Source organism: Lipotes vexillifer, unplaced genomic scaffold (assembly GCF_000442215.2).
Source record: "Lipotes vexillifer unplaced genomic scaffold, Lipotes_vexillifer_v1.1 scaffold1267, whole genome shotgun sequence".
Lineage (NCBI taxonomy): Eukaryota > Metazoa > Chordata > Mammalia > Artiodactyla > Lipotidae > Lipotes > Lipotes vexillifer.
Window position 1 is genome coordinate 1,268,895 of NW_006790372.1, and position 14,838 is coordinate 1,283,732.

General features: G+C 36.8%; 1 protein-coding gene across 1 annotated transcript in view; it reads right to left on the reverse strand.

Annotated features, from left to right (window-relative positions):
• Nucleotides 1–14,838, reverse strand: part of ACSL4 (acyl-CoA synthetase long chain family member 4) — a 75,868-nt gene that overhangs the window by 2,976 nt on the left and 58,054 nt on the right. Inside the window, exons 12-15 of the mRNA XM_007463673.1 lie at nucleotides 14,753–14,827; nucleotides 10,438–10,629; nucleotides 8,745–8,859; nucleotides 5,528–5,685 (exon numbers count right to left, since the gene is read on the reverse strand). Of these exons, the coding sequence (XP_007463735.1) occupies nucleotides 5,528–5,685; nucleotides 8,745–8,859; nucleotides 10,438–10,629; nucleotides 14,753–14,827 (540 nt within the window). The remainder of the gene's footprint in view (nucleotides 1–5,527; nucleotides 5,686–8,744; nucleotides 8,860–10,437; nucleotides 10,630–14,752; nucleotides 14,828–14,838) is intronic.

Below are 14,838 nucleotides of genomic sequence, written 5' to 3' on the forward strand. Positions count from 1 at the left end.
AGAGGGAGAGAGAGGGGAAAGAAGGAGGAAGAGTGACGAGGGTTAGGAAAATGCGGGCGAGTGGGAGAGACAGAAACAATAAAACATGAATTTTGCAGGATTCACCTAGATGATGCAGGTAATGAGGCAAACTTAATGGTATGTTATAGTTAATTAAGGATACCACCACCTTACAATTTCATTTTATATTTCTCAAAGTACACATCAGTTGTTTCAGTTGAATGGTTTTGGACTATGCAGTTTTTTTTCCCTAATATATATGTAGACACCCTCCTCTTCAGAGTCTTCCTATCTGTTGCAACTTCTGCCTGGGATGGCCTTCCCCGCTGCAGTTGCATGGCTCACCTGCCTACCTCATCCACGTGTCTGTTCAAATGCCACCGCCTCAGAGAGGACTCCCTTGACCACTCCTAACAAAACAGAAGTCCCTTTGTCTCTCTGTATCCCCTTATGCTATGTCTTCTTCAAAATACTTATCACCACCTCATATATTATATATTTATGTCACCTACTAGAATGTAAGCTCCATGAAAGCAGGGGCTTTGTTCTGTTCACTGCCATCCACAGGCTACACTGAGCCCTCAAGAAACATACATATTTATTCATTCATTCTACAGAAAATTAGCCTCTAGACAACTGTTCTTCGTAAGCTTTGTTGTAATTCAAATAAGAATCAAAAGGGGGGTTGTGAGTTTCATACTCTTAAATGATATAAGAATTGATGCAGCACATATTGGATTTGAGTTAGACAACACAACACATGTTGAAAGAAATGTAAGAAAATGGTGAAAATAAGGACATAGAAGCAATCCATACAGTACTCAATAATTTTAAATTCAATAAATTATATTCAATGAAGTTACTTATTATTAATACAAGGTCATCCTTAAAATTCTGAAGGCCTACTAACAGTAATGTTAATCTACAGATGAGCTTTATTTTATATGCAATTATTTAAAATAGCAATTTCGAAGAAGCAAGCATCTGCATGTTTTAAAACTACTGCTAAACAGCCTAGGTAACTTGAGAAACAACTTGGTTTCAGTGATAAGCACAAAGAACTCAAATTCAATGAAGTTTTTGTTCTTATGCTAGTCTGAGCTTTACGAAAGCTTGGGTGAATTAGCGAGTTTCTCATTAAAATAAGAGAAAAATATAAAGCTGAGTGTGAAAAGTAATGTTTCAAATTACTTAGAACCAACTTCCTAAAAGTAGTGCCTAAAAAGGTAATAAAGGAATATAAAACTTGTTCAAATTAACCATATCTACTCTGATGATAGATTATAGCTCAGTTATACAGAGGTGCCTGAAATAAGGTCACATTTGGATCTCAAGGGAATAGTTAAATTCTCAAATACTGATCTGGCTCCAAAACCTTTTATTTCATATTACTTTACCTACTTACATAGGTCGTATGCCAGAAACACTGACAACAATGAGACAAAGCAGGTACGTTATTTCAATTGCGCACAAGCAAATTAAGCATTTTTTGTTTTTTTTAATGCTGCATAAGAGGTTTCATAGTTTTGGAAACTCCTAAACATTAGCTAGTACCACAAGCTATAGAGAGCAACGGGCAATCACACAGTTTCCTATAAATTAAATAAATTTATAAATTGCAAACAAGTGAAAAAGATTAGGGGAAGAAAAAAACAAAAACAATTTTACACGTGGCATTTTATCAGAATTACCTAGGACATTATGAAATGTGACCTGCAGGTGGCAGCAAATGTCAATTTTTCTAGCCACTGATAGTTGTCAAATCACCCCAAAACCATTATTTTGCATTCTTATGATACTATCTATACCTTGCACTTATATTTAAAACATGAAGAGGCCTGCTATGAACAATGTATGATTTCAGGCAGATTTAACTGAAAACAATCAAAACTATTTTATACTTTTTGGCCTAAGTCTCTGAAATTATAATTTGAAGCAAAAGGTTAGCAAAATAAATCTTCTGTGGCACAGATGAGCTTATGAGTTATTTAGATTTAGCTCATGATTAGTGTTCATTATCCCAATCGTGAATTGTTCGATTTCACGTCTCAATCCAAGCACAGGAAAGTTATGTAGGCCTAGCAGGTCCTAGAATTGTATTCCATTTTCCAGCCTGAAATACTTCCCCGACTGTTGCTTTTACACAGGTGAATATTCAATGACAAATTATTCAAGTCACATTCTGCTCCATTAGCACGTTCAGAGAGTGACTAAGAATAACAGCCCACTGGCTGAAATACTTTTCTTTTTCCTTTTTTTTTTTTTTTTGCGGTACGCGGGCCACTCACTGTTGTGGGCTCTCCCGTTGCGGAGCACAGGCTCTGGACGCGCAGGCTCAGTGGCCATGGCTCACGGGCCAGACCGGGGCACGGACCCGTGTCCCCTGCATCGGCAGGTGGACTCTCAACCACTACGCCACCAGGGAAGCCCTGAAATACTTTTTAAAATACTACATTTAAAGAAAAAAAATGAGGATTTGTATCAAAGAAAATTCTGGAAGCCCGGTGATATTAACATTAAAAAGTGCGATATGTCAATAATACTATAATTAACAAAACCAACTTTAAGAAAAAAATTAAGCTACTGTCTTTATGCTTATACAGTAACTTATTTTGCAGATTATGTTAATAGGTAACTGCTATTTAAAACTTTACAGTGACCAGAGTTAACTAGAAGAATGTTCTTCTTGGGGAAAATAGTTTTTCAACTTCAACTGGCTAACAAATGTTACAAACTATATTTTTTAACCAAAATGGAACCCAAGTAGTTAATTTAAAAAATACATAATAGTAGCCTAGTTAGGGAAACAGGTGTGCTCATGTATCTCTGACAGGAGTATAAACTAGTCCAGTTTTTCTGGGGGGAAGAGGGAGCTATTTGGCAACATAAGGGAAAAAAGCTTTTAAAATATACATTTTTCTTGACTCAGAAATTCCATTTCTAATAATCCATATTAAGAAAATAATTACATAAGAAAATAAATTAGAGTAAAAGATATATATTCTATTTGTTTACAGTGGAGGGAAAAAGTCTAACAATAAGGACTTTAAGTGGACACTCCTTTCCTGGAATACTATTTTGCTTAAAAAATGGTAATTTAATTCTATATCTACTGACTTAGAAGAAAGTCGATGACGTTGGTAAGTTAAGTATATATCACAAAATGTAATGTCGCCACTAACTACTATCAAGTGATTTTTTACTTCCTCCTTTAAACTTTCTGTATTGTCCAGTACTTTATAATGAATATAGGTACCTGTAATCAGAAAAATGATATTTTCATGTTTTAGGAGGGAAAGCAATAGGTTAAAACTAGGTTAATCGCTTCCAATTAAACATGAAGAGTACTCTGCTCCCCTGGAAAATAAACAGTTTAAAAATAATTTTTTAAAATCCAAAGGTATCAACCACAAAGGAAAAATAGAAATGAGAGAGAGAGGACACTGGCTGAGAAGGCCCAACAAAATCTTAGAAGGACCAAAAGCAAACAGGCCAGCAGTTAACTGACTGGGAGCCAAGAGAGCTAAAGGCTAACTGCCCCCATCGAAGAACGCCAACAAGAGGCCAACTAATCTCCCGAGCCCGTAGACAGAAGCTGAGGGACAGAAGACAGAGATGAGGGGCATGCTGAAAACAGCAGGGCTGGCCCTCATCTGTTCAGAGGACAGTTCTCCCTCATCCTGCTCTTCCCCAACCAGGCTGGAGATAGATTTACCTTTTGGGAAAACTGAACTAGAGAGACTCTGGACTCAGGACACTTACAAGAGAGGGAGGGAGTAAGGCTGAAAACCTAAGGGTTCGGTGAGGGGAAGACCTACCCACCCCAGCCCCAGCCCCCTTCCAATGCCCTTTGTTTTTGGCTACCAGAATACTGGCAGTCATGCTAATATCTCCCAGGTAAGAGACTGCAGAATTCTCCTCTGGAGAAGTGAAATGACTCAAGACACTAACATTTGAATAACTTTTCAGTGAAGCCCAGCAAGCTTTCCAAACAGCTTTTTAGAACCTCATTCTCAAATATGAATGGACAGACAAGGATCAGCAGATATATGCAAGGCCGACCAAAGCAAGCAGAAAGTGGAACTTGAAGGAAACAGAAACAGTAACAGGAGAAGGAAACTTCATAAAAGGAATCCCTTCAACATCCTCAGAGGATGACTGCACCCATGAAAGAGCAACAGGATGCTATTAAAAGGACACTAAGAAAGCAGGAAAGAACTCTTAAAAATTGAAATTCTGATATTGGAAGTTGGAAGCTCGATAAACTGAGGCAATGATAAAGTTGAGGGATCTGCCAGAATATAAAACAAAAAGGACAAGATATAAAGAAGATGTGGCACATATATACAATGGAATATTACTCAGCCATAAAAAGAAAGGAAATTGAGTTATTTGTAGTGAGGTGGCTGGACCTAGAGTCTGTCATACAGTGTGAAGTAAGTCAGAAAGAGAAAAACAAATACTGTATGCTAATACATATACATGGGATCTAAAAAAAAAAAATTGTTCTGCAGAACCTAGAGGCAGGACAGGAATAAAGATGCAGACGTAGAGACTGGACTTGAGGACACAGGGAGGGAGAGGGGTAAGTTGGACAAAGTGAGAGAGTGCCATGGACATATATACACTACCAAATGTAAAACCGATAGCTAGTGGGAAGCAGCCCCATAGCACAGGGAGTCTAGATAGCTAGTGGGAAGCAACCGCATAGCACAGGGAGATCAGCTCGGTGCTCTCTGACCACCTAGAGGGGTGGGATAGGGAGGGTTGGAGGGAGGGAGATGCAAAAGGGAAGAGATATGGGGATATATGTATATGTATAACTGATTTACTTTGTCATAAAGCAGAAACTAACACACCATTGTAAAGTAATTATACTCCAATAAAGGTGTTAAAAAAAAAAGAAACCTCTGCTCACTAGTTTAAAGACAGTGTAAGGTGTTATAAATAATTTAACCAATTGGTTAACTACAACTGATGCTATTTTAGCTAGAGGATGAAAGTAGAAGGTCAACAACCATATAAAAGTAGTCCCAGATAAAAACATGAACGCAAAACTCAGAGGGGAAAAGCAATGAAAGAAAAGCAAACGAACAACAAAATGTAAATGGAGATTTCCCAGAACCATAGGGCAGAGATCTCTAGATTGAAAGGGCCCACACCAAGTAAGTATATGCAATGATAAACGATAAAAGATTCACACCAGGGCACATTAGTATGAACTATCAGAACAAAGATGGACCATTCCAAACACAGACTAGATGACCACCTAGCAGGGATGCTGTGACATGCAATAAAGAACTAGTTAGGTTATTCTACCATATAACATTTAAAGATCCTTCCAACATGGAAATTCATTATGTGTATTTAAGAGGCAGGTTTTTAAAAACACCAACATAGTAAATCGACTATACTCCAGTAAAAATTTAAAACAAACAAACCAAACAGACATCTTGAAGAGTCTAATGCACAGGACCTCATTAAATAACTTTTAGGGACATCAACAGATAAGCCATTTCTTACTTACTGGTATTTGCAGCTTCTCTAATCTCTTTCAGTATTTCAGCTTCCATGGCAGGGTCATTGCAGATATCAACCCAAGTGCCTTCCACCCCTTTCTGTTGTGCCAAAAGCGTCAACCTTTGCTGATTAGGAACCACAAAACTTATCACATAGGACTGGTCACTAAAAAATTAGAAAATAAAACAAACTAGAAATTAAAACATTAAGAACAATTATTCATAAATTATGCAAAGAAATAGTACACATAATTCTGAATATATTTTTCTCTTATTTGTTACAGCTTCATTAAGAAGTAATAAAGCCCATAGTACTGTCCTAACGACAGACACATAGATAGCCCAGTGATATAGAGAGTCCAGAATAAACCCTTGCAATATATGGTTAAATGATCTTCAACAATGGTTCCACGACCGCTCAATGGGGACGGTCTCTTCAACAAGTGGTATTAAAAGAACTGGATATCCATATACAAAGGAATTAAGTTGGACCCTTACCTTATAGCACATACAAAAATTAACTCAGAATAGATCAAAGACCTAAACCTGTAAGAGCTAAAATTATAAAATGCCTAGAAGAAAACATAGGGGAAAAGATTCATGACACTGGATTTGGCAATGCTTTCTTAGATATGACACCAAAAAGCACAGGAAACAAAAGAAAAAAATAGATGAAGAGTACAACAAAAATAAAAAATGTTCTGTGTATCAAAGGTCACAACAGTGCAAAAAGGCAATCTATGGAACTGGATAAAAATATTTGAAAATCATATGTCTGATAAGGGGTTTATATCTAGAATGTATAAAGAATTCCTACAACTCAACAACAAAAAGAACAACAAAATAACCCCATTAAAAATGGGCAAAGACCTGAAACTTATCATAAAACTCCTACAAGGAAACATAGGGGGAAGCTCTTTTGACACAGGTCGCGGCAATGACTTATTGAATTTGACACCGAAAGCAAAGGCAACAAAATCAAAAATAAACAAGTGGGAGTATATAAAACTAAAAAGCTTCTGCACAGCAAAGGAAACCATCAACAAAATGAAAAGGCAACCTACAAAATAGGAGAAAGTATTTGAAAATCATATATGATAAGGGGTTAATATCCAAAACACATAAGGAGCTCATACTACTCAATAGCAAAAAAAAAAAAAAAAAAAAAAAAAAAAAAAATCAATTAAAATATGGACAGGGGAACTGAATAGACGTTTCTCCAAAGAAGACATACAGATGGCCAACGGGTACATGAAAAGGTGCTCAATATTACCAGTTATCAGGGAAATGCAAATCAAAACCACAACAAGGTATCACCTCATACCTGTTAAAATGGCTATTATCAAAAAGCCAAGAAATAACAAGTTTTGGTGAGGATGTGAAGAAAAGGGAAGGGAACCCTTGTGCACTGTTGGTGGGAATGCAAAGTGGTACAGGCACTACGGAAAACAGTATGGAGACTCCTCAAAAAATTAAAAATGGAACTACCATATGATCCAGCAATCCAACTTCTTGGTATAAATCCAAAGGAAGTGAAAACAGGATATCAAGGAGTTATCTGGTCCATGTTCATTGCTGCATTAGTCCATAATAGACAAGATATAGAAACAACCAAGTGTCCATCAACAAATGAATGGATAAGGAAGATGTGGTGTATATGTTCAGTGGAATATTACTGAGCCATGAGAAAGAGATTCTGCTATTTGCGATAAAATTGACGAAGCTGGAGGGCATCGTGCTAAGTGTAACAAACCAGACAGAGGAAGACAAAAACTGCATGGTATTGCTTAAAGGTGGAATCTTAAAAAAAGAAAAAAAGTCAAACTCATAGAAACAGAGAGTAGAAAAGTGGTTGCTAGGGGCTGGGGGTGGAGGCTGATAAAAGGGTACAAACTTTTAGCTATAAGATGAATAGGGTCTGATGATCTAATGTGTAACATGGTGATTACAGCTGATAACACTGTATTGTATAATCAAAAATAAGAGGGGTAAAAAATTTTAACGAGCAAAGGACTTGATTAGACGTTTCTCCAGAGGTGATATACAAACGGCCAAACAAGCAGATGAAAAGATGCTCAAACAACACTAATCCCTAGGGGCAAGATATCCCCTCAAACTCATTACCGTGACTATTATAAAAAAAAATTTAAAAAGTAGAAACAAATGTTACTGAGGATGTGGAGAAATTAAAACCCTTGTACACTGTTGATGGGAAGGAAAAAAAAATAGTGCTGCCATAATGGAAACAGTATGGCAGTTCCTCAAAAAATAAAAATAGAACTACCATATGACCCAGCAAGTATATACCCCAAAGATCTGAAAGCAGGATCTTCAAGAAATATTTGAATATCCATGTTCATAGCAGTATCATTCACAATAGTCAAGAGGTAGAAGCAACCCAAGTTGTCCACTGATGGATGAATGACTAAACAAAATGTGGTCTATACATACAATGGAATATTATTCAGCCTTAAAAAGGAAGGAAATGCTGACACATACTACAATGTAGATGAATCCTGGGGAGCACTCTGCTAAGTGAAATAAGCCAGTCACAAAAAGACAAACACTGTATGATTCTATTTATTCAAGGTAGCTAGAGGAGTCAAATTCACAGAAACAGAAAGTAGAACGGTGGTGGCCAGGGGCTAGGTGGGGGGAGGGGAAATGGGGAGTGGTTTAATGGATACTGAGTTTCATTTTTGCAAGATGAAAAGTTCTGGAGATTGGTTGTACAACAGTGTGAATATACTTAACCCTAGTGAACGGTACACTTAGGATGGTTAAGATGGTAAATTTAGGTTTTGTGTTTTTTATAATTACATTTTTTAAAGGGAGTAATAAAGCCCAGAAAAATAAACCATATTAACACATAAAGAAAGAAAATGGTTCAATCTCTCAGGTTTTTTTATTTAGAAGACTTGTACTAGCTGCGTTACTCTCTTGGGAAAATTACCTATGCTAAATTTCAGTTGCTATGGATGTTCAATGAAATAACTGTTGTGGCATAGCTAAGTATTTAGCAAGACATAGTAGGTGGTCCAGTAAATAGTTAAAATGTCTGGATTATCTCAAATGACCTTTAAGCTGTTGAATTCAAGAACTTTCATAAATTTCTAACATTCCCCAACTCTGAAAGTTGGATGTTTCCCTTATGATTATATCAATTTTTTCCCAATTATCCTTTTACTGTAAGTATATGAAACACAAATCCAACTTTAAAATTACCTTTTGGCAAAAGCACAGATGTTGTCAATAAGTGGACAGTTCTTCAGTGCAGCTTCTACTTTCCCAAGAGATACATATTCCCCTGCTTGTAACTTCACCAGATCTTTCTTACGATCTGTAAGTCATGAAGCATGTTATGTTATCCATAGTACATTGACTAAGGTATGTCCAATTCTGATTTTCTTTCAGTCTCATCACCCTAATCTTTATTTATAAAGATACTTCTTTTAAAATCTTGTTATATCTAATGTTTGCCCATACACATCAGTTAAAAAGAAAATGCCTAGTTAAAGAAGTACTGGCTAAAATGTTATATCCTACACCAAAAGCCTTAATATCTTACTATAATGTTTAATGTTATCATGAATTTAACAGAAGGAACAAAGACTTTGGGGCATTAGATTTGAATGGTAGCTCTGCCCATTACTAGCTATGTGATCCTAGACATGTCATTTGACCGCTCCAACCCTCAAATTTTATCAGGGATAATGATGCCTACCTCATACTGGCATGTAGCACAATGTCTGACATACAGAACACAGTCAATAAATGTTAATTCCCCATTTTCCAGATTTGTCATTATCTTGTTAAAATTACAGTGCACTAATAACACGCTGGCATAGGATGGCACATCATCAGGTTGCCTTACATCCTTTGCGTGAGTGCTGACTTGCCTACCCATAGGCTGGGAACCCAGTACACATGCCACCAGAGCCAGCCTTTGATTCCAGCACAATTAAGGATCAAGGGGAAAAAGGCGGTGGTGGTGTAGGTGGGGGAGTTACTGGTTCTAGACTGAGCCATGTTTCCTGGGAATTTCCCTGGCAGATCAAACTTCTAGGCGAAGAACCAATTTTCCCAGGAAATCTCTAACTATATTCAGGTCACATATGGGTCCAGAGACAGACTTAAATGGACCACTAGAGATAATGACTGAGGAAATTTTATGGCTTGAAAAGGATCTGAATGGGACCCAACCGAGTGGTCCTTATCGGCTAGTCAAATTTTTAACTTTTGCCTGATTAAAATGAATAGCGTAAGGACTATTTTGGAGTAGCTTTGAACTTAGTCTATTTCAGTAGGCTCAATAAGGGCAGTGCCAAGCCAACTGACATTCTCAGAAGAACAGATTAATGTTGAGGACTGATATTATAATTTTCTAAGTGTCCAGGCTAGTTAGAGTCATATAAATGGCCACTAGGGAAAATAACATGTCCACAATGCTTCTTGGGTGGGGAGGTAAATGGTGAGGAAGGCCTAGAATAGGGTATGTTACAGTAGATGGCTATACGGAACCAAATGTATCAACAGTTGACCAAAAGAAAACAAAACAAAGAAACAAACAAAGAAAACCTCTTCTGAGCAATTTTTGTTTTCTCACTGCCAACTGCTATTTTCCTGCCCACCCTCCCTACCCCAATGCTGCTTCTGCTACCACTTAGTAAGGTGCAGGCACTGCCCTGCTCTAAACATTTTACATGTAACAACTCATCTAATCCTAACAAAACCCCTACCAGGTCAGTATTGTTGTCCCTATTTCACAGATGGAGAAGCACAGACCAAAGTTAAATAACTTTTCTAAAGTTTAAACCAATGGAATCATCAACCCTATTAATGACCTGACCAATATTACCTTTCATATATGTGGAAGTTGCAAAAACTAAAGAAAAGCTCAAAAAGAGAATACACTGACCGATAATCTGTAAACACCCATCGGGATGGAATTCTCCAATATCACCAGTGCAAAACCACCTTTGGCCATTTTCGTCCACAGAATAATCCTCAGCTGTTTTCTCTTCATTTTTAAAATATCCCATGGAGATATTCTGTCCACCTATTACAATTTCACCCCTGGGGTTTGGTTTGTCGTGAACTGTATAACCACCTGGAAGTCATAAAAGCAAATTAGTTATTGTTCTAAAACAAATTTACTTGTATTAATTCTTAAAGAACCTTTGCTACTATTTTTCTGCTGATCAAATTTTACTTCACTGTACGGGAGCATATTAGTTAATATTTCCCAGGATCATAAAATTTCACACTTAGAACATCATTAAAGCTTAGGGTTCATAGAGTTCTGTTAAGATAAAATCACCCCCAAGAAGGGTAACACTTGAAGTTTTTAGAAGTAAATTATTAATATGTTGATATCAAATGTGTCTCAGATATATTCTAAGGTTTTAATCAAAGAGCATAGGTAGTTATAAATTTAAAACTATTCAATATTTCAGTATGAGAAAACCCATTGTACATAAAACATTAAACTCATTATATAAAGCAAAGGTTCTTTCATAGCAAGGAAAACTCCAAATATGGACCCACTCTCCAAAACTGACATTAAAGCCCAGTACCTGAAAAATTAAAAAATAAAAATTAAAGGCGAAATTCTCCTTACCAAGTTTTACAATATACCTTGTTTCTCTGATTCCACTGCTTAATAAACAACCCATTTAGTATAGCAATATTGATGTTGATGCCCAATATACATAGACACACACTCCCTATATTTTTTAAGATTTTCATTCTAAAATTGGAAAGGCATTACCATGGGAGAAAGGAGCACTTATTCCCAAGATGTAAAACGCTTGGGAATAAAATTGGCCTTTCAGTGTGGTGTTTAAAAAGGAATGGTTGTTTGCTCATAGAGCACCACAGTAATGCACATAATAAAAAGTCACATAGGAGAAACACTTTTTGAAACTTCAAATTTATGTCAGACAAAGCTCATTCATTTTCTTGGGTTCAAACAACCTAAGGGACGTGTCCTACAAGGTAACTGGTCCTTTAAAGGTTCAGTCTATGGCTCTTTACAGACAACAATATTGTACTATATTCATCAGACTTCTTTAGAGACTAAAACTTAACTATCCCACCCACTAAAAAGGCAATTATGTAATGTAATAGAGATGCTAAATATCGCTATGGCAGCGATCATATTACAACATGTAAATGTATCAAATTAACATGTTGTACACCTTAAATTTACACAATGCTGTATGTCAAATATACCAAATTGAAAAATTAAAGAGGGACTTCCCTGGTGGCTCAGTGGTTAAGAATCCACCCTGCCAACGCAGGGGTGACAGGTTTGATCCCTGGTCTGGGAAGATCCCACATGCCACAGAGCAACTAAACCCGTGCACCTCAGCTACTGAGCCTGCGCTCTGGAGCCTGCGAGCCACAACCACTGAGCCCGTGTGCCACAACTACTGAAGCCCTCGCGCCTAGAGCCTGTGCTTCGCAACAAGAGAAGCCACCACAATGAGACGCTCGCGCACCGCAATGAAGGGTTGCCCCCGCTCCTTCCAACTAGAGAAAGCCCGCGCACAGCAACAAAGACCCAAAGCAGCCAAAAATGAATAAATAAATAAATTTTAAAAAATAAAAGAAAATCTTAAGCTTTTTAATTACTCTTCCTTTATCTGGCATGGCTAGGCTATTAATTATTTTGCAGTTAATGAATATGTTTAATATTTTTCACAATTTCATCATAAGAAGACTGCTTTACTTTTGCAGATTATCACCAGTGTCTGTAAAGCACAGGTTTCCTCTAAGTGGCTCGCCTTCTGCAGTTACTTATAAAAATTAAACTATACAAATAGCTGGACAATTGATTATCAACTATAAAAATGTTTGCTGGGGGCGATTGGGATTGACATGTATACACTGATGTGTATAAAAGTGATGACTAATAAGAACCTGCAGTATAAAGAAACAAACAAAAACAACAACTAATACTAAACTTTCTTTGGGTAATTTGTATGGAAATACGTTAATATAAATGTTTCAGACATTACATGAAATTTCTAAAAATCTTATATGTTCTGGTATAATGTTGTAAGCCATAATTCTAGTTATTACTTTAAAATGTTTATCTCAGAAATGACTAAATTTCCTTGTCAATTGCATTATTATGAACTTTCATCAAATCTTTAACCGTGGTCATTTTTAAGTCTTTTGTCATTTACAGACAGTTCTGGGTGTACTCTGATGCCTTTGCAAAGATGTTCCTATAAAAGGGTTTCATCTTCAAGGAACTCATGGAAAAGACTCTGACAGGTACAGGTTTCTAGTAACTGACTGTACTGCTGAACTCAATGAATAAGCATTTTCAGAACTCTAATGGAAAACTGATGAATTCATAAAACTGCTAACAAAAGATCAAGAGGAAAAAGAATTAATTACATGGGACTGAGTGAACTGATGAGGATGATTATAATTTTTGTGACTTTCTGTTTGAATAAAAAAAAATCCCATATGGACTCAGAGGCAAAAAATATACAAATCAATTTTCACTGCAAAGTAAAGGAGCTGTTACAGTGGAGGATTACTGGACTGAATGTCAATATTATGACGTAGTATGAGTGTGTTTCGTGTTTGGTAATTGCAATCATCGTTGCTTTTGTTGTGGTCATCCATTTACAATGCTTGGTGCCAGTTTATTTATCTCTTGTAAAAATAAAATACAGTGTGTGTATGTGTGTGTGTGTGAAAAAAAAAAAAGCTGGAAAATTCCAAAATCCTTGAAGGTTAAATGGTTCTTTTCTAAGCAATACATGGATCTTGCTGTCTGTAAGTGAACTGAATAACATGCACAGTGACCAAGCAAAAAAAAAAAAAAAAAAAAAAAAAAAAAAAAAAATAAAAAGGCCGAAATTATCAGGTCTCCTCAGATCTACTGAATGAGTCTTTCTGGAGGTAGGGTCCAGGAATCTGTGTTTTATCAGCTTTCTAGATGATTCTCATGCATGCTAAAGAGTAGGAACCACTCTTCTATATGCCAGGTTCTGTGAAAATCTGTCCCCATTGCTACATTCTCTGTGAGGTTATAAGGCCATATGGATAAGACAGGGAGTAAAGAAGGTAGTTTTTGAAAAGCCAGTAAAAAATGACTTAATATTGTTTACATAATGCTGTTTGTTAACTTCCTCCTTTCACTTAGTTGTTTGGAATAGCAAATTTTCTAAGTGAGTTTAAGGTGCACTAGTGAATGCAAAACCTGGATTAAGGTTGAGATTTTCTTACTCCTTGTTCAGACCCAATCCATTCTTTTTGTTTTCCTCCACAAGGTTCCCATTTGCCTCGAGTAATCCAGTGGAACTGTTTTTGCCTTACTCAACTTCAGGATGTATCAGGAGCCAGGTCCAGGAAAATGTCTTAAAAATAATTCTCTCCTTCGTATCTTTTCTGATATAAGATCTTGCCAAGAGCTTGTTCTCCACTGCAAAATCATATGGTGATTGACTGTTTACCAAAAGTCTGACTGAGCCAAACCAGGGATGTGACTTAGGAGACAGCAAAGTATGGTAGAAAGTGCATCAGTTTTAGTGTCAAACAGTTCTAGGTGTGATTCATGGTCTGCCACTTACCAGCTGTGCAATTAATGTCTCTGAATTTCAGTTTCCTTGGCCATTGAATGTGCTGTGTGTTAAGTAATTCTTAATTTACTTGTTCGTCAGTCTATGGGTTTATTTGTATATGCCTATCTCACTACAAACAGCTGATGAAGTTAATGAAATAATCCACATCAAGTGTCTAGTCCTTTGCCTGGAACCTATAAGATATTTAATAAAAGTTAACTCTCTTAAAAAAAATGTTTGCTGGGGCCAAGCGCTAAGAAGTTGGGGGGTATGTGCGTGTGTGATTAGTCACTCTATCCCTTGAAAATATGGGGTTTCATTTCCCAGCCCGAAGCTACTCACTAGCAAAATCTAGCCTCAAAAGATAGGATATACATCCTTTTCCAAATCCAGGGAATGCCCCACTAAGAATTTTTTCCTCTTTACCATTGAGTATTCCCAAGTTCAGAACCATCATGCCTAGATTCTAGGTTTCCTCTTGGGAACCTAACAATGTTACTGAAGAAAAAGAAAGCACAGGGAACAAGCAACAGCAAAGACTCGCTTGCTAGGGCAGACAACCTAATGCTTTTTAAAAATGGAAGTCTAGAGGCTTGCGGTAGTCTTTAGCATATCTAGAAACACTAGAGCTTGTCATAAAATGCTTACCTTCCTGCCAGTCTTTTAGCTTAATTTCACAGCAAATAAGAGGGGCGCCAACTCTGCCAGTAGTATAGTCAGTAACTATAAGGGAA